This window comes from Protobothrops mucrosquamatus, unplaced genomic scaffold, assembly GCF_001527695.2.
Source record: "Protobothrops mucrosquamatus isolate PMUCROS unplaced genomic scaffold, P.Mucros_1.0 scaffold1394, whole genome shotgun sequence".
Taxonomy (NCBI): Eukaryota; Metazoa; Chordata; class Lepidosauria; order Squamata; family Viperidae; genus Protobothrops; species Protobothrops mucrosquamatus.
In genome coordinates this window covers 369,100-388,938 of record NW_015387580.1, presented here as the reverse complement: position 1 = coordinate 388,938, position 19,839 = coordinate 369,100, and the positions used below count along the sequence as shown (strand labels likewise).

Here is a 19,839-nt window from a genome sequence, read left to right as displayed (position 1 = left end):
ATTGGCAAGAGCAACGCGGTTGAGCAGAAAGCGGGGCAGGTAAGGAAAGAAATCCTCACTCCCCACAGAAACTGCCTTTCTTTCCTTACCTGACTCCCTTGTGCTGTTTCTCCTTTGCGATCCGCCGCTGTGTGCAAGGAAACAAAGGAAGGGTTTTTTGGGAAAAAAGGTCAATCAAATCAATTCCAACTTCACGATCTTTCATAAGAAGTTGGAATTGATTGATTGACCCTTTCCCCCCCTAAAAAAACCTTCCTTTGTTTTCTTGCATGCGGCAGCGGCAGATCGGCACGGGGCTGGAAGTCAGGTAAGGAAAGAAAGGCAATTTCTGGGGGGAGCGAGAATTTCTTTCCTTACCTGCCCCAGTTGTTCTGAGGCCGCTTTCCGCTCAACCGCGTTGCTCTTGACAATGGCCCGACCGCCCACTTCAGCACCTTCCCTCCCCAAGCCTCCAGGGCTCCACCTGCTGCTTTGGTTGGCCTGCTGGCCTCCACCTGAACACCCTGCCCATTGCTGCCCAGCACAGCCACCCCGGGACTGCAGGGGCTGGCCTGGCAAGGGAAGGGCATGCGCCCCACCCTCCCGCCACCAGGCAGGGTAAGGTTGCTGCGCCCACCCCTGCCCAGATGCCCTCGCCTCCCCCAAGCGTTTTTTTTACTAACCTGCCTTTCAGCTACATTCCGTTTCACCGTTCACTTCTCATCCTTCACCACGTGTTTGTGGGACTATCGGTAAAAAAAAAAGAAATTTCCATCAGACTTTCTAACTTCTTGAGATCTCATGAGAAGTTAGAAAGTCTGATGAAACTTTTTTTTTTACCGATAGTCCCATAAACACATGGTGAAGGATGAGAAGCGATTGGAGAAACGGAATGCAACTGAAAGGCAGATTAGTAAAAAAAAACACGCTTGGGGGAGACGAGGGCATCTGGGCGGGGGCTGGTGCGGCAACCTTACCCTGCTCGGCTTTGGCAGATGTCTGGCAGGGGGAGGGAAGCAACTGGTCTACCACCATGCTAGCGCTGCAGCGTTGCTTCTCCACAGGCCCCGCCCCACCCCCGCATGGAGTGCCCTGCTAATGCCGCTCCCCCCACCCCTACGTGGCACCTTTCCAGCTCCAATGCGTCACTTCCTCCGCCGCTGTGTGGGACTAAAAATAAAGTTCAATCAATCAATTCTAACTTTGCAAGATCTTTTTTTTCCCTGCGAGAAGTTGAAATTGATTGATTGAACTTTTTTTTTGCACATGGTGGCAGAGGCCTAAAGCGAAAAGGTTTTATAAAACTCAGCTTGCCTGGGGAGATTTTGATGCAGGTTGCTCATGGACAGGACTGAAGGCCTAGGACTGGGGCGATGGCGTGCGTGCCCACAGAGAGGGCTCTGTGTGCCGCCTGTGGCACGCGTACCATAGGTTCGCCACCACGGGACTAGGACATAGCTTCTGAATTTTAATTTAATAGAATGCATTTGTACACTTACAAGTATACATAGACACCATCTAAAGTTTCATAAAATCGGGTCCTTATATGCTAGCATAGTATGAGAGCCCTTTGATTCATAATTTATTTTTGACAACGTGTCATTGCAATTTTTAATTTTTCTTGTCTTGGCTGAATCTTTGGATTAATATAAGCCTTGCCGGAGCTAAAATACTTCCTTTAGATCATTGAATAAATAAAATATAAAGCAACTTTTTAATTGGAGAGAAGTATCTAATATGGCTTTTTTTTCATTCTAACAGACATAAAAGATAAAGAAGATGCAACATGGTATTTCAAAACGTTGCAGTTGGCACTGGCTTTAGCAATTATCCGCTCCAAGCCACCAGATAAAAGCAGCAAAGAATATGCAGTGCACCTGGCCAATAGAGTATCTGAACAGGATTCCAAATGGAAAATGAGAGTTAAAGCATTAGAAATGGAAGTTCTTCATTTAAGGCAACAGCTCCTTTTGAATAAATGTTTTTCTGGAGTCAGTGTAAAAAACAGTAAGTTTCAAATATATTTCTAGTAATTATCTCTTTAACAGTAACTGTGTTATTCATATATGTGGGAAATTATGAATCGCCTTGCCATTAGTATTTGAGCTTAAAATGAAGTAAAGCGGAATAGATACAGCTAGACAGCATGGAAGACTGATGAGTTGCCCAAATCTCTTGCTGACTTCACTGCCTCTTTGAGCAGTAACAGCCTGCAAACTCCTCTAGGTTTTGGGATCACAACCTATTTTTGTTTTTGCTGTGTGTAGACCCGTGAAGCCTTGAATGTGCTCTCCAGAGGTTTTCCAAAAAGTGGCCACATAATTTTATTTTTTATGTAATAGAGGAGGGTTACTATTAAACATATGATTATATCAATTAAATTAAATTAAACTGGTCAAGTTTTTCCCTGTCCTTATCTGCATCTTTGAATTCACACAACTGCCCTAAAAGCCAGCCAGGTTTTGGTAATACACACCACGTCGCTCCTCTTGTTTGTGGTCTGATCACAAATAAGGATAGCTTCAATAGCAACACCCAAAAGCCTGCACTCTGGAGATCTGTTGACTGAGAGATAGGGTTAAGAACAGGGTCTAAGATGCTGGGGCCATATTCCTTAAGAGCCTATTTGTTGACTTCACCATTCTTTTCAATAATAGAGAGGCTTACATGTTACTCCATTAATGGAGAAATACAGAAAATGGTCATATCTTTGTTAGACGTAGATGACACTTGCAGAAAAAGCAGTCATTTCCTCTAAGTAAATTACACTATGACTAAGAAAACTAGATAAAACTTTTAATATGATTTTGTAATTGTTCAGTGGCATTGATTGAAAACAATGGAAGCATTAGGAGCTTTTGAAGCTTAATGTAATATGTTTAGAAATTTTGACTCCCCCTCAGGTCTCTTGATTTAGAATCCAGTTCTCCATCCATTATAATATACGGGTGTCTATAGTTTTCTTCTTGTCTTTCAGGGATTATGCCACTTACAGGCCAGTCTGTGGCAGCTTCTAATACAACAGACTGCAGTGACCTTTTTGAAGACTCTGGGTGTGATATCTCAAGTGATTGTACAGAAAACCTGCCTAGCTTAAGCCTCAGGGGACATGATTTCAACAGTTTTCCCCCTCCCATTTTGTCAAATGTACTTCCCACATTGACTTCCAGCAAGAATCAATCTGTGATGCTGCACATGCAGTTCCTACAACATTTCATTGAAATAAGAAATCTGGCAGAGTCCAATAGTATGAAAATGGATTTGATGAAACTTGGAAGGGATTGCTCCGTGGTGTCCAATTCTTTTTTCCAGTTGCTCGATGGTCTGGTTACATCATATAACCTTCCTGAACAACCCTTTCCAGATTTTATGACTCAGGCTGTTTTTATCATAGCTAAATTATTAAATGATGCTGATTTTTCTTGTCGGATATTGGGAAGGTGTTTAAAAAAGTTGGAAGACTCTATGGAAAGACTTGTACAAATTATTTTAAACAGCAGCTATCTCAACAGAGTAAGTAAAATACATTCCAGGAATTACTGTATTTCTAAGGTTGTAAGCATAATGACCATTCAGTTGTATGATACTTCTTTATGCAATGTTAAGCATTTTACATTGCTGGAAATTCTGAGCTAACTTTTTGCATGAATGAGAGCACGGAAGGCAATGAGTTTGTGAATAATGTACAACCCATATACTGTATGTCTGAATCAGGCAATCAGTGCTCAAGAAGTACTCCATAAATATTATGCATGCATTTTGAAGATTAGCCTGTGTCATCTAAATTCAAACATTTCATAGTGCAAGAGAATCCAGCTCTTTCCTACTAAATGAGCTCAAGGGGTGATAATATATCCAGGTGGTTTGGCTTTCTAATAAGGACAGAATTTCAAAGAATGTCAGCATTTGAAAATACTTTATAATTTAAGGGATGTTTTGGAACATAGTGGAAATCTGAAATATAGAGAATCGAACAGAACAGAACAGAACAACAGAACAGAATAGAATAGAATAGAATCTGGAAGGGACCTTGGAGGTCTTCTAGTCCAACCCCCTGCTCAAGCAGGAGAACATATACCATTGCAGACAAGTGACTGCCTAGTCTCTTCTTAAAAACCTCCAGTGATGGAGCGCCCATGATTTCTGAAGGCAAGCTGTTCCACTAGTTAATTGTTCTAACCGTCAGGAAATTTCTTCTTAGTTCAAGACTGCTTCTCTCCTTGATTAGTTTCCATCCATTGCTTCTTGTCCTGCCTTCAGGTGCTTTGGAGAATAGCTTGTCTCCTTCTTCTTTGTGGCAATCCCTGAGATATTGGAACACTGCTATCATGTCACCCCTAGTCCTTCTTTTCATTAAATTAGACATACCCAATTCCAGCAACCGTTCTTTATATGTTTTAGCCTCCAGTCCCCTGATCATCTTTGTTGCTCTTCTCTGCACTCTTTCTAGAGTCTCAATGTTTTTCTGACATCGTGGTGACCAAAACTGGATGCAATATTCCAAGTGTGGCCTTACCAAGGCATTATAAAGTGGTATCAACACTTCATGTGATCATTAATGCAGCATAGAACTGTGCTGGCTTTTTGGCAGCTGCAGCACACTGCTGGCTCATATTTAAGTGATAGCTCTTTTTGATGTTAAATATTTACAGATTAACTATTTACATAATAGTTAATATTATGATTTTCAGCTATAATAATTGAAAACCCTATTAAATGAGATCATACTAATAGTGTTTAAGAAACTTTGAAAAAGTATTTTATAGAACATTTATATGACATTTATTAATCTCAAATGTAAAATTACCTGAACATAAAAGTTTTACAAGATTTTAATTAGATCTTGGCTTTGCTTTGTTTGGAGTACTAAAAGTCGGTGATCAAAATATAATATCTAAACTTCAAATCACAATAGCAGGACATACCAGCTAATTTTAGATAATGAGACTTTAAAGAGCCACTTTTGTCCTTGATTGTGAAATGATAGAAAAGTATTTTTGATTCAAAAAATTATAGATTAGATACCTGTCATTCCTCTTGTGGCACCTTAAATAAAGGAAATGGAGAAACAAGTTGCATAACTATACAGAACATTTTTCTGGACTGGTGAATAGTAAAAATATGGACATAGTAGTACTCTTAAATTGCCTTCTTCAAAAGTCTTTGTTTGATTTATATTTTCAATTTAAGATCACTTCTATCAAGAGAGACCTCTTAATATATTCAGAATAACAAATTGTTAAATCAGTTATTTATAAATAGCACTTGTTTTTAGTGGCAAATATGGCCAGGAATATGTAATTTATCCTAGGAGTATAATTTAAAAACAAACACAGATTGTCGCTGTAAAATTGATTTATTAAGAGTATCCTTTCAATCACTCTTTCTTTCTGATAACTACCTTCTTAGAGTCAAACTGTTTATTTTGTGAAGAATTTAGATTTGATATAGCTTGGAATCTGCTTCCTAGGTGTATTTAAAATAATTATTTTTAAGCAGTTGGGTTGCAACAATATTTGTTATCAAATGTTTCAAAGATTATGGGTAAACTTGCAAAATCACTTCTGAAGAGATTTACCTATTCATAAAATGACTGCCCCAGAGAACATATCCAGGTACAAAGGACTGATGATCCAGACAGCTATTTGATTTTGATATGCAATTTTAAAATAATTGAAAATTATTGTTGTTCATCGCAGTCAGCCAGATTTTCAGACTGGGTTTGGTATTTTTGTCTACCTATGGAGTCCTTACCACCTTTTGCAATTGACTGATGGTGAATTTGTCAATGTCAATGATGTTCAAATAGTGTTCCAGTTGTTTTAGGATTGCACCCAAGGTGCCTATCATCATCATCATCATCATCATCATCATCATCATCATCATCTTAGTTCTTCCTGCTGCAGAACACTCCTAGGTCTGTTTACTTTTGCCAATTTTCTGGGCCAGTGAATACAGTTCCAAACAACCATAGGATTGTAACCATTCCATCCTTTTTTTCCCCTAAGAAAGCTTATAGAGGCCATTTTGGGGCCTAGAGTATTCTTTGAAGTAAAGAGGCTTCCTAAAGATTTCCCATCTTTTCACACTCCTCTGGGTGTGAGTGTGTGTTTATGCCTGGTGGGCTGGATACTTAATGCCAAGGAAAGCACCTGATGGCCATTGATGTTTGGAGTCGTTTATATTCTGAGCACCAGGCTGAGACCTATGAAATATTATATAAATGAAAATATTGATGAGTATGTGTTAAGGTCTTTTTTTCTTGTAAATATGTAGTTAGAGACACCCATATATGTTTCAGTTTATGAAAATAAAGATAATCACCAATGAGTTGGATGATTCCAATAGTGCCACTGGATTTTCAGTCTTTCAGTCTGAAGTTGCAGATCAGTAGTTTCTCAATAAAATTTGAATATAATAGAACTTGTTCAATGAAGAGGTCATTTATACTTCAAGTATATATCTTTTTAATCTGGTTTGCAATCAGTTTCTGCATTATGTTTATAAATGACATGAATATGTTGTAGTGGTTAGTAAAGCAAATTGTTTAATACTAAGCTGAGTATGAAGGAATTTGCCTCCTTGTTAAAGCTCTGAAATTAAAAGCCCCAGGTGTTACGTATTCCCTTGGAATCATATGCTAACAATAACTTGCAAGATTTAAAAACAAAATATGGCTGAATTGTATCTGGTAAGTCATGGTAAACATACCTCTTGAGTATTTTTGAAAGCCAATAAAGTTCTTTAACTTTTTGGGAGCCACTAGCGCAGGCTAGATTTCCTTTAATCTGTTGGCTGGGGATAAAAGCAATAAAACATCAGAATTTGATGGGGGGCACTGGGGTTGCTGAAAGTTGCATTAACCTTTTATTCTTTTATTCTTTATTCTTACTTCATTTGAGCTAGAGAAAAGAAACCAGAGAAATCTTGTTTGATTAGGATCATGATTCTTGGAATTTAAATGTAAATAGGTTTAGGATTATTTATTTAGGAGTACATTCACTAAATAAATATAGTAAATAAAAATAACATATTTACACCAGTAAACTTTGAAATGATTACTGTATACTCTGCTCCATGTTTTTTCATTATATTTTTCATCTCTGTCACGATCTAGTCTAGTGCTTAACATTTAAAAGATACAGTTCATTTTCTTCCCAGTTTTTAAAAAAGGGCATGGTGATTCTTTCTTCCTGTATTTCATGAAATTGGAAAGTAGTTAAAGTTATTCTTCTTCGATTTAATTTCAATGATTTATAGAACATTAGAAGCTAAAAATGATTTAACTTTATTAATTTTGAAGATCTTGTTTCAGTATCTATTTAAAAGAATATGGCTCCTTGTACTGAAGAGTGACAACCTTGAGAACAATATTTCTGCAAAGAAAACCTAATGCTCAATGTAGTTAACAAGGAAGTGTCTTTGACTGTTGACCCTGTATAAAAAATGCAAACCAGGGGAATATTTCTAGTTGTGCTTTTAGGCTTTGCTGATTTAATCTAGAAAATATGTTAATTTAATCAAATTCATCCTACTTGTGTTAACAGGCAGTTTCTCTCCATATAATTATTAATCATATTCATTCTAATTAAGACTATACAGCCTTTTACATCTTTGTATTGCAGAAACAAAGAATAACTTTATCATATTTTTAGGAGAAGTGGTTGGAAGTTCTCCTTCAGTTATCACCACCTTATCAATATGGCCAATATCTGGAATCATAGAAATTGTAAGCCAACAGCACAGAAATAGGAGTATGTGATTAACCCTTTTTTAGATTATATATAATGTAAGCAAAATATATGGTGAAATCATGGTTCACACCCTTCGTTGGCCAGACCCTTCGTGACCTTTAGACACTGACTATTTCTCGACCTCATGTTGTTATTGAAAAAGTAAATGAGGTTGTTCCAGGAGATAATACTGTTTTTAAATGTTAGGAGCATCACTTTTTGGAACAATGTTTGAAATACTTGTTTTTTTTTAATAGCAGATATCAGCTCCTCATGACATACCTTGATAGAACAAAAGATAGAGTGTCTATTCCCTCTTAAAACTCATTTGCACCATAAATTTTGATTGGCTAAATCAGAAGAAAAAGTAGTCTTACATAAGGCAAGATGCTAAATATATTTCCAAGATTTATTATAGTTCTTGGGCTAAGCATTTCCTTCGAGTTCCAGATTAGGAGAGATCGGAGATTTTCTCCTCGCTCTAGTACCAGAGACACTTTGGCGTCTACAGGTTGCATTGCTGAGTGCCTTCAGAGTCTCATGGTTAAACCAGGGAGAGTTCCTTGATTATAGCCAGTAGAATCATATTCTATTTATCATCTTTTGTTGGAAAACAATTTGGTATCTCAAAGGGGTAGCATTTCTGGCGTACATAAATCTAAAATATTTGTTTACATGTTGAAGTTACAAAAAGGAATACTAGGAAGGTATTTCTATAATTTAATGCACCTGGCGGCATTGTTTGTCTTAGCTGTAAAAGCAAACATCTGTGAAGTAAACTGGCCCACTCTAAAAGTATGCAAGGGGAATCCTTGTTTCTTGCAATCCTTGTAACATTTTCTCTGGCTTTCAATTTGTGCTGATTTCCAGGTGCAGTTGCTACATGCTGTGTTCTTTGTATGAAAGCCAAGTAGCATGTGCCAGATGTGAGGTTTTAAACAGGCTGCAGTGGCATGCAAATAGAATCTACCCTGGACTCTGCTGTCAGCATTTGCCCAACCATTCTGTTTCAATCTCATGAAAATCATGAAACAAGAAGGAAAGTAATATAAAACTAAACATTTTTTTTTACAGTCTCTGTGTCTGTGGCTCTCTTATTCAAGTTGGAATCCTCTCCATTATTTTGTAGATCGTATGTCCACTAAAAGGAAATACTGTATGTCTGGAAATTAGAAAGTTAAACCATGATTTATCTTATACAATGTGGCCAACCAAATTCATTTGCAAGCACTTGACAGATTATAATTCATGATTGTGAACAGTCAGTCTCTCTCCTCTAACATTGGTTCTTGTTGCCTAGGACAGGGGTGTCAAACTCAATTTCATTGAGGGCTGCATCAGCATTATGATTGCCCTCAGGGGGCCGGGTGGGTGTGGCCAGGGTGGGTGCGGCCTGCTGGGTGGGCGTGGATGGAGTGGGTGTGGCCTACTGAGTGGGTGTGGCCAGCTCTACATCGTTCGCGTCAAGGGTGCCTGTGGGGGCCTGGGCAGGAGTGGGACAGATGTGAGGGTCTCTGGCAGAACAGGGTGGGACCGGGGCAAGTGCCAAGGCATGGTCCACTGGAGGAGCCTCACTGTTCCTCTCAGGCCATGCAGGGAGGCTGGATGGTGGTGTGGGCTGCCCGGAGCCCTGGGCAGCAGAGATCAAATGCCCAGCCTGGCCCTTGAGCACCTGTGGCACCAAACCCAGCCCCACTTCCTCAAGACTGCTGCTCAAGGTTCTCTTGGTTCCTCGCTGTTTCCAGACAGCCTTGTGGAGCTAAGACTGAATGGCCACCACAAAATTGTACATTGGCTTGCGGCTGGCCTGGGCCTGGGCCAAGGCAGAGGGGGCCGTTCCCTCAGTGTTTCCAGGATGGCTTCGCGGGCCACATGAAACCACTTCGCGGGCCGCATCCGGCCCCCGGGCCTTGTGTTTGACATGTCTGGCCTAGGAAAAGGAATATTTTCCCAGCAATATTGGGAGGGTCAAATAACTTTTGATAATGTTCCAAATGCTTAAGCTATCATTGTTGCCCTCAGCTGAAAGAAAGTTTGCCTTCATCAGTATTGAAATTTCAACTATCAGAAATGTGAAATTGAGATTATAATGCCACTTTATCGGTTGCCTCAAACAGTCAGATATCTTGATCCAACATGGTGTGATTATATTGAAAGACCTAAAGTTGTTTTTAAAAATAGAACAAATTCAACATTAAACAATTTACTCAGGATGTTATTTAGATAACATATTTCATATAATAGAAAACCTCTGTCCTGGAAACAGTAATGCTTGTAACCTTCTAAGCATATTTTTTTAAAATGCCCAAGAGATTGAATGTAAATATATTAACATAATCAGTCCAGATAAGTGAGTGAACATTAATCCAGATGGAAGAATGTATGCAGTTGTAAGTAGTCCTTTGCTAGTTAGCTTACTGATATAAAAAAGGCAATATATCATGGTCTCGGGATTTATTGAATTAATCACTCAAATCCTCTTCATGCCTCATTTCATTATTTGGGTATTAACTTTTATATTTTGTACCCCCAACTAATCTCTTCCTTCTGCATTTCATTGATCTTTTTCATTTATTAATTATAAGCATCACTGAAAGGATTTATTGGTAAAAATTTAACCATGATTTATCATTAGAATGTTTAACTTCTGGCAAGTGGCATTTTATTAAACATTATTGTTTGTAAAAGTCTAAATACCATTTGTGAAGTTTTTGGTCCATTCTTGTCTATGGATATTTTGGATTAGCAGTATATTACCTATCCCAGACTAAAAAAAGGATAAAAGTTTTCTGTGTATGATTTTGTATTGTTCAGAAAAGGGAAAAAAAGTAACTGCTGCTGTATTATTTATATGGTTACCAATTTACGCAAGCTTAATCAGGAGTAAGCCTTATTAAATTTACGACGTCTCCTGAATCAACAAATAGAGTTTTCAATAAGTAACCTACTTATTTGTTAATACAAATGCAGGGAAAAGTATATTTAACTGATCTAGCTTACTCTACAGCCACCCATATAAACTTTCTAACCTTCCAAATGATCACAAAGGCTGGCGCCAGTCTCTCAATCATTTGGAAGGTTCATTCTCCAAATCACACAGTTTGAAATAGGAGCTTTCCAGTCGTGAGAATGGCGCCCATTGCAGAAAGGCATGAGGAAGGATGCACCGCACATCAGCTGGGCATGTAGGCCTCCGTAGAAAGGATGCACCGCCCGTTAGCTGAGTATACCTGACAGCAGTTGCAGAAAAATGCAAAGTAAGTTGAGACTTCTATGCATACTGCTGCAATTTATGCAGGCCTCCCGGGTACGATACGGCGGGGAGCAGCCTCCCAGGTATGTTGGCACAGGGAAAAGGCCTGGGCACCCTCAGCAGTGTTATGCACAATGGTAGACCCTGTGTAATAGTCAGACCGGGCCTCCCAGCTCACAGCTGCTTTCCGCATACCAGTGGGCGCTATAGCTGTTGCTCTCTTCACCACCCTGAGGCATCTCTGCACTCTGCCTAACAATCCATGCTATCAGATAATGACCACAATGGGGGAGCCAGTATTGCATTCATTGAACAAAGCAATCATATGATGCCTTGTTTAATTACCATTTCACTCGACAAAAGAAGATTCCAGAGATAATTGTATTCAGTGCTTTTTTTCTAAAAAAAAAAAGGTGCCGGAACTCACACACGTCATACAACCCGCCTTGCCTACCCTACAAGGTTCCATCCAAAAAAAGTGCCGGAACTCCGTTCCGGGCGTTCTATGACAAAAAAAGCCCTGATTGTATCAATCATAAATTGATTACCTGTACATTCAAAGATCTAACCATTTCTAACACTGCATTGTCTTATTCTTCCTCCGTATCCCTGAGTAAGTGCTCAGCTATGCTGGAATGCTAAATTGCTTCTATATCTAATATGCTTTGGGTTGAGATTTTTCTTTAATGTTCTGCTGTTCTTTATAGGTAAATAAGCCCAGGGAAGGATTTCCAAGAGAAATTTTTTTTGTATATAACTCTTTCTTTGTTTAGTCTACAAAGATATATAGGATTAATAGTCCAACTCAAAATTCACAGCATTAATAAATTATTAAAATGCATAAATGGCAGGGTTTCAAATAATCTAGACTCGTTAAGGCAAAATATTTAAAGGAAAAAATGGAATAGGAAATGAATACTAATGTTACTGTCTCTTTCTATGCTCTGGTGGATGGAACAGGGAGAGAAAACCTCACCAGAAGCATAGCACCCCAACACAACAAGTGTCTGAATGCTGTTGCAGTTGTTATGTCTAAATTATTCTCATAGTTGTATTTATAGGTGGGAGTAAATCCCACTGAAATAAGCAGATATGAATAATATAGATAAAAATATTGGTACAGTGCCTGATTCTCAGCAACTTAAGAATAATCTAATTATATACCGTAGGTCAGTTGCCCGCATAGGAATAAATCTAGAACAATACCATTGATTTAGATAGCTGTGCTACTTACGTGGTTTTAAAATGAAACTAATTTGGGAAAAATGGTTTGGAGGTACTAAACAACCATAACAGCTTTAGACAATAATAAAAATGAAGTGCACAATAATTATACTTCTGAATTAAACAGCAGATTAAATTTGAACAAAGTTCCCATTCTGTCAATACATTCAATGAAAAGAGGCATTTGAATTATTGATATTTCTGTTCTGAGTTTATCAATTTTATATATCTTCTCTTTATATGCATAGAAAAATGTAAAACCTGGCCAGTTTAAACAATGGAAGGTTAGAATCCCTCATAATATTTTAATACATAGCCATTAAAAATAAATGAATGATAGCAAGATGAGTGAGATTTTGAAATTCTGAAAATCAACTTGGAGATGAACGAAGCAACAGGACTCTCACACTGTGTTCCATTTTTGCTACTTATTGAAAATTAATGCATAGTCATAGTATATTTCTTAAGAGTAAAACACAAGTTTGTTGTCATCAACAGAGGTTTAGCAGAGAATATGAAGATGGCTTTAAAATTGGTACTTTCTTAAATTAATAAACAATATGGTACAAATAACATGTATTGAGAATTTGTCATTGTTACTGTTACAAATATTGGTAATCCACGTCATTTAAATTAGTAATAGTAATAGTATAATAATATACCATATAATATATAGTATAATATAATAGTATAATAGTAACTGTTCATACATAAACTGAAATTAAAAGAAACAAGGAAAAATATTCTGATGTTGACAAACCATCAGATATTGGCAATTCATTACCTCAAATTTGTGTAGGCTTATGCCTCCAGTTTTATATAACATTGTTTTGGGAATTCCAGAAATGAACAGAAATGCCACACAATCCTGTGCTAGGAAAAAGGGAGAGGATAAAGTACTTTTGAAGGCAGGAACTGAACTTTCTTATTTGTATAGCTCTGCAATCCTTGTATCAGAATGTATGGCTTGATTGTTCAGCAATTTGTTGGACTGAGCTGTGAAAGGGTTATGATGACCCCTGAAAGTGAATATCCTATAATTTGGTAATTCTACTTCAGTGAAGAAAATTTCAGTTCTTCTCATTATACATATAAGTGGTCTGTGATTACTCAGAACGTACTAAGCTTGCGACTCTCACAATATCCTTTGGACTTATTTTGTTAGGAGCACTTGGACGTAGACAAGTTGAAAGTATCAGTTTGATTTGTTTTTTATCGTGGGTGGGGAGAGAAAAAAAATTGCACTTCTGTGTGCTTTGGTTCTGGGTTTTGCAGGTGCTCACAGGTCGTCCCCAACTAATCACAATTGAGTCTGGAACTTTGGTCAAAAGTTATTGCGGTTGTTTAACGGGTCACTATGTGCCCAGATACAATTTTACAACCATTTTTACAATAGTCATAAAGCAAACCAGGTGGTCATGAATCAAATCCAGCATATCTAATGGGTGTTTTTGCCAGAGAATGTTCTAAAATTGGTTCATTGGCCTGAAAGGCAGTAATTTAGCATGCTGTTTATGATCAAATAAACTTCTGACTAGATCTAGTCATATTTTTAATGATTGTGAAGTATACAAAATAGTTTTATATTGATGCATGGTACATTTCAATAAAATGTGCTTGACTTGCTTGTTTAGTCTCTGCTAGTCCTTTGGATGCCCTGAAAATATTCTAAATATATCTGCATATTTTAATTTAATTAAAATATTTTTTTTAAATGAGATGAAACTTACTGATATTTTTATTCAGTTTCAGATTCAGGATTCCATGTCCCGTACCCTTGTTCTGTTTGGGCAATGTAGCATATTGAGGCGCTCTACAATATCCCTGCTTTTCAGAGAAATCAGTCAATTTGCTAATAAATTGCAGCATGCGAATAAGGTACAATTCTGTGATTTTATGCTGTTATAAATTTTATAGATTTTACCTTAATACTATTATTCCTGAAGGTTTCTTTTTTTATAAGTGTTCTGACTTTCATTTATAGCTTATTAACCAGATTTCAATATATGTAGGGATGATTAATACAGCCAGTGGTGAAATTCATCTAAAACGTTCTCACTAATGAACCTTGGGGAAGTAGCCATGTATGCACGTGCATCCAGAAACAACTGGGGAAAGCTGATTTGAATGCTTTATACAGGTTTTCCTATAGTGTTTAGATAATCAGATCATGTAGCTCAGTGCTTTTAAGATGAGGAAATTAAAAGCTACAAAGATAAAAGAAGATAAAAGATAAACAAAACGAAATGAAATGATTAGGTATTGTTAAGAATGATTGGTTCCCAGAAAATGGAGCAAGTTCACTAAACTGTTTCTTAGAGTTTCTTAGAGTCTTTTACCACAGTTGGCAGATGGTATAAGAGATGAAAAGATAGTTCCTTTATCTTATTGTAAATAAGTCAAAATATAGTTAATTTTTTTATCCATTCTTGTTAGCATACCTCCGTCTCCCATTCCTTTGTTGTGCTCCTGTAGCTTGTGGGAATAGAGCGCTGTCATAACATGCTCTTTGTAAAATGTTCTGCACACAGATGACATATAAATAATGCAGAAGAAAGCATGAATTGTCACCCACAGAAATATACTAGGGGTACTAGAGATGTTCCTATGCACTGGAATCTGGGCTGTCAGCTGAATTCTATGACGTTCCTTGTATTTTGTCTCAGTTGAGGCATAATAGTTCCTTGCTGACCAGGACCTACATTGGCTGTAAGTCAACTCTAGAAATGGCAAGAAAATATTAAAAAAAATGTGACCTGCCAGTCAACCTGGAGAATGATTAAAAAAAAAAAAAAAGAACCAGGGCTTTGCAGATTAGGAGTAGGTGCTTGCTGTTTTCTTTTATTGCACAACAAAACTGAGTGTGACAATCAGAAAACAAAAGTCTATTTTTTTCTTCAGCTGAATAAGCAATGACATTGTTTTCATGAACATGAAATGATTTATTATAAGAAGGTTTAAGATAAAATGCATTTAGAGCATCTTTATCTGCATGTTGAGAGAGGCCCCATTTGTCTTTCTGTAAAAATAATTGGCAAGTCCCTGCAGTAACAATTGCATGACAGTCCATTGTCTGATGAAAGATGGCGAGAGATACCCTGGATTATTTTTTGAATCTCCTTAATCTTCTGTGCATTCTGGAAGAAGAAAAAGAGCCTCCAAACATTTTGGGAAGTGACGCCATTAGTTAACAAGTTGGTGCTCTTAAGAAAATACATGCTGTACGATTGTAATTGTGACTTAGCCAGCACGAGTCTATCGATTCTGTACCCAAAATATTGTAGTAGCAGGGTTCTGGGAAGAAATCTACAACCTAGAGCAAGCATGCCCAACCCGTGGCCGGCATGCAGCCTTGAACAGCTAATCATGTGGGCACACAAGGCCCCCCAAAATAAAGGAAGTTTGTTGTTTATATACATTAACTATATATTTTATATGTGGCCCAAGACAATTCCTCTTCACTCAGTGCGGTTCAGGCAAGCCAAAAGGTTGGACACACCTGACCTAGAGACCTGTGCTAACGCGGAAGATAATCTGAGCTACTCAGATCAGTTTTAGGGATGCTTATGGAAAGCCAGGAACTTAGATAAAGAATTCTGAATCCAATGCCAAGCACAGAAATGGTGGCATTCAGAATAAGATGTCTGCCAATATATTATTGACAGCAGATATAGATTATCATATTAAAAATCAGCACAGAACTGTAAAACAAACAGAAAAACATTAATAGAGAAAATCAGATCTGATATGCTCTGCTGAAGATGATTTAACCTGTGGAGAAACATGCTGAGATAGGTACTTGTCAGCAGAAAGACTGGTGGTAGCCCTTGCTTCACATTTTCCTCTGGGCTGTCAAATAACAGGTGGCTGCAGAAGGTTTGAGTGAGTCCTGAAAATTCCCTGAAGCTGTGCTAAAAACACTCAAACATATCCTCACCATAAATTATTGTCAAAGTACAACATGTGTACAATGAGATTGGCTGAGCCTCCCTTCGTATATTGATTGTAGGACTCATTTGTTTTAGAGTTGTTCCACTGTGTAGCTATATACCTCTCATGCTACAAAAAAACAAAAAAAAAACAACAAATTGAAGTAAACTTCATTTATAATGTGTGGTCACTATGAGTCACCACTTCTATCAGATAAAATCAGGTAATTATATCCTATGGATAACTATTGTTAAAGCAGTTGCATTCACTATTCCACTCTTGCTCTGAGTAAAAAATGTTTTTAACAAACGCAAGTTCTCTAGTTGCTTTACAGTTTTGATAATCCCATTCTTATTTGGAAGATGCAACTTAATTTTATAAGATTTTTGGCATGAAATAGCAAAACACCGGGAAGCTTGTCTACGAAATACATTGCAGGTAGTCCTCGACTTACGACCACAATTTAAGTCCAAAATTTTCACTGCTAAGCAAGAGTGAATTTTACCCTATTCTGTGACCTTTCTTGCCACAGTTAACTGAAATACTGCAGTTGTTAAGTGGATCATTTAGTCATTAAGTGAATCCACATTCATTAAGTGAATCTTGACTTTGCTTGTGGGTAGCTGGCGGGGAAGATTACAAATGGTGATCACATAATCTCGGGACAGTGCAACTGTCCATAAATCTGTGTCAGTTGTCAAGTATCTGAATTTTGATAATGTGACCATGGGGATGCTGCAACAGTTGTGTGAGAACCAGCCATAAATTATTTTTTCAATGCCGTTATAATTTTGAACAGTCACTAAGCAAATGATTTTAGGTTAAGGACTACCTTTATTCAAAGTTGAAATGCTGAAGGCCAATCAGGCTGACAGTCTTTTTAGTTGAAACATGGGATATTTTGATATGCAAAAATCATAGAAAATTCTCTGGAAAAGAATTTTATTTAGATGGAGGTAACTAAATGGAATGAAAACAACAAGGTATTATTATTCCAGATTGTGAGAAACTGGTACCTATGGAATGGATAAGAATGTGTTTTAGAAATGCCAATATACATTTCAGACACAGCTGATCACTCCTCTGTCATCCAAAAAGCAACCTAGAGTATTAAAATATGATCCTAAGTGTTTTGTATTCAATAGAATGGCAGTCATTAGTTCATCTAAGCCCTATTTATGTATGATAAATTCATATCCTTTATATTAAAAATTCATCTACAGGCCATCCTTGCTTAGGGACTGTCTCAATTTGTCGTTATGATGGTGAAAAATTAACTTTGTGACCAATGCATGTATTTATGATCTTTGCAGCATCTCTGAATTACATGTTTAGCAGTTAGTATGCATTGTCCTGTGCTTGACCCATTTTTCCAGAGTCGAGGGATTGCTTAAACTATATCTTCCTGAGCTTCTTCTGGCAGGAGAGCTCCTCTCTAAAAAATGCTAACCTCAAATTAACAACCTTAGCTCTGTGACCTTAATTAGCCTACTACTATCTGCTGCCTAATATTGAGAAGACGCTAATCACTGCCAGCTAGGCAAACAGCAAGTGCTAGCATATTCCTTTCAATGTGTAGGAGGAGCTTGAGACATCAGCCTAGTAATACACATTTCACAAGCCTCCCATCACTAATTATATTAACATATTTTAGGACTCTTTTTAAACATAAGTTACGCTACTCTGAGCGAGACAAAGGCCAAGAGCAAGATTTTCTGCCGGCTTATATGATATGTAAAAAAGAAACAGCACAGTACTTGCCCTAGATCTTTCTCCCCATGGAAGTCAGCTTATCAACCAAATATAGGATAACTTTTTACATGAAAAGGTTCTAAATAAAACAAACCTCCCTCTTATTTCCAACAAATTCGAAGTTTTAGAATGGGATTTGCAAACACAACTGGGGAAAAATATAGCTGTTAGAGCTTTATTAGTCAGGGATGAGTTAGCAGGGGTGTTAAACTGCTGGCCCGTGGGCCGGTTGCATCATATGGAGGTCACACCCACCCCAGCTCTGGCAATGCAAAAAAAGTCACAATACATCACAACATGTCACGTGTCGCGGCGAGTTTGACACCTGTGAGTTAGAGAGAAGCCAGGATTCCCTTACAGGGTATTCTGACCGGAGTCACACAAATAGGAGCAGGTGCTAGTATGGTATGTTTATTGCACAACTGTATTGTGTCAAGCTGTTTCTCAAAGCAACCTGACAGCCCCCAACCTTTCTGTAGTCAGGCTGGTAAAGTTTGGCCCCAATTTCCCCAAGGACAACCTCCTACAATCCACGAGAGCACAATCCCAAGGACAAGATCCGATAGCCACAAGAGCAAGGTCTGCAATTCCACAAGGCGACAGCAGAGCCCAAAGTCCACAGCAGGGTCTGCAATCCAAAAGGCAAGAACAAAGTCCAACATCTACAAAGCAAGGTCCAAAGTTCATGAAGTCAAAGAGAGTGCACTGCAGAAGTAAATGGTTGTCTCCAACAAACTCACCTTCTCCTATATCTGGCTAAATCTCTCAAGTCCAGTGTTTTTCCGTTAGGAAGGGTGAGGCTGCTTCCTTGCAAGTAGTCTCACCAACCTTCTCTGTGCTTCTCTACACTCCACTCTTTGTGTCCATGGATTGGGTGGGAGTAGCAACTGTTCCTCTTTAGAGGTGGTCTGTTGCTGCTCATCAATGCTAATCATCAGCAGCTGATCCTCCCTTGCTTCTTCTAGTGCAGGCGGCTGACCATCCAGTCGACAATTCCCCCTGATACCAGATAGATCTAGGACTACATTTTCCTCAGCCCCTGGGCTCTGTGGATGTTCCTGGGGAGTCATGTCAACCCCATCTGAGGGTTCCAGTTCCAGCTCATCTTCCTCCTTCCCTCGAACTGGCTTCCAACTGGCTTCCATTATTCAGGGACCCATTGTATATGATCATTGCAATTAAACAATCCAACCATCAACCTCAGGGATATGGAAAATAAATTTGAAGATAAAAAGCAAAATCAGTTTAGAGAGGAACTCCTCTGGGATAATTCAAAGGAGTTTATGGCAGGTTAGTCAGTTCCATCAAATATTAATGCTTTTTTTGAGTATCACTTTATTATATTCTTTTCCTGCAGAAACCTGAGTTACATCAGAGCTGGGGTTGGATTGCTATTGGGTTAATTCAGTCCTAGCTATAACTAGCAAGATAGCAGAAAAACCCACGGGCAGTATTGTGACTGGTTAGTATTGCCTTACAATTCAAATGTGGCCTATTTCCTCCTTTGAACTCATGGTTATTGGCCTCCATGCTTTCATCCAATCAAGCTGAAATCTTGCTTATCCTTCTAACACTATAAAGCAAAGAAAGGCTGAAATAAAATTGCAAGTCACGTAGTTTTCACTTAGCAATTGCCTCACTTAATCACTGAGGTGCCAGTTCCAATTGTTACTAAACAAGGACTTCCGGTATATATTTCTGTATTTCCCCTTGGAGTGCTACTTTTTAGAATATGTCTGCACACACTGTTCATAATAGTAATATAATGCTCTATGCTAAGGCTAGTTGTCAGTTTCTTTCCAGAGCCAAATGAAGACTTGGCTATTTATCCAAATTTTTCTGTCATTAGGAACCATAGTTAATTCTTACTTTTGTATATTGCAATATAGAATCCAAAGCATTTGTAATTGTTGCAGGTTTATTTTGGCTTATTCTTGTTCCTTGCCCAGAAATCCACAAAAATAAAGT

General features: G+C 38.0%; 1 protein-coding gene across 1 annotated transcript in view; it reads left to right on the top strand.

Annotated features, from left to right (window-relative positions):
- Window positions 1–837: 837 nt before the first annotated feature.
- MEI4 (meiotic double-stranded break formation protein 4) overlaps window positions 838–19,839 on the top strand; it is a 35,857-nt gene continuing 16,855 nt past the window's right edge. The window contains exons 1-4 of the mRNA XM_029285184.1: window positions 838–892; window positions 1,741–1,986; window positions 2,957–3,492; window positions 13,936–14,067. Of these exons, the coding sequence (XP_029141017.1) occupies window positions 838–892; window positions 1,741–1,986; window positions 2,957–3,492; window positions 13,936–14,067 (969 nt within the window). The remainder of the gene's footprint in view (window positions 893–1,740; window positions 1,987–2,956; window positions 3,493–13,935; window positions 14,068–19,839) is intronic.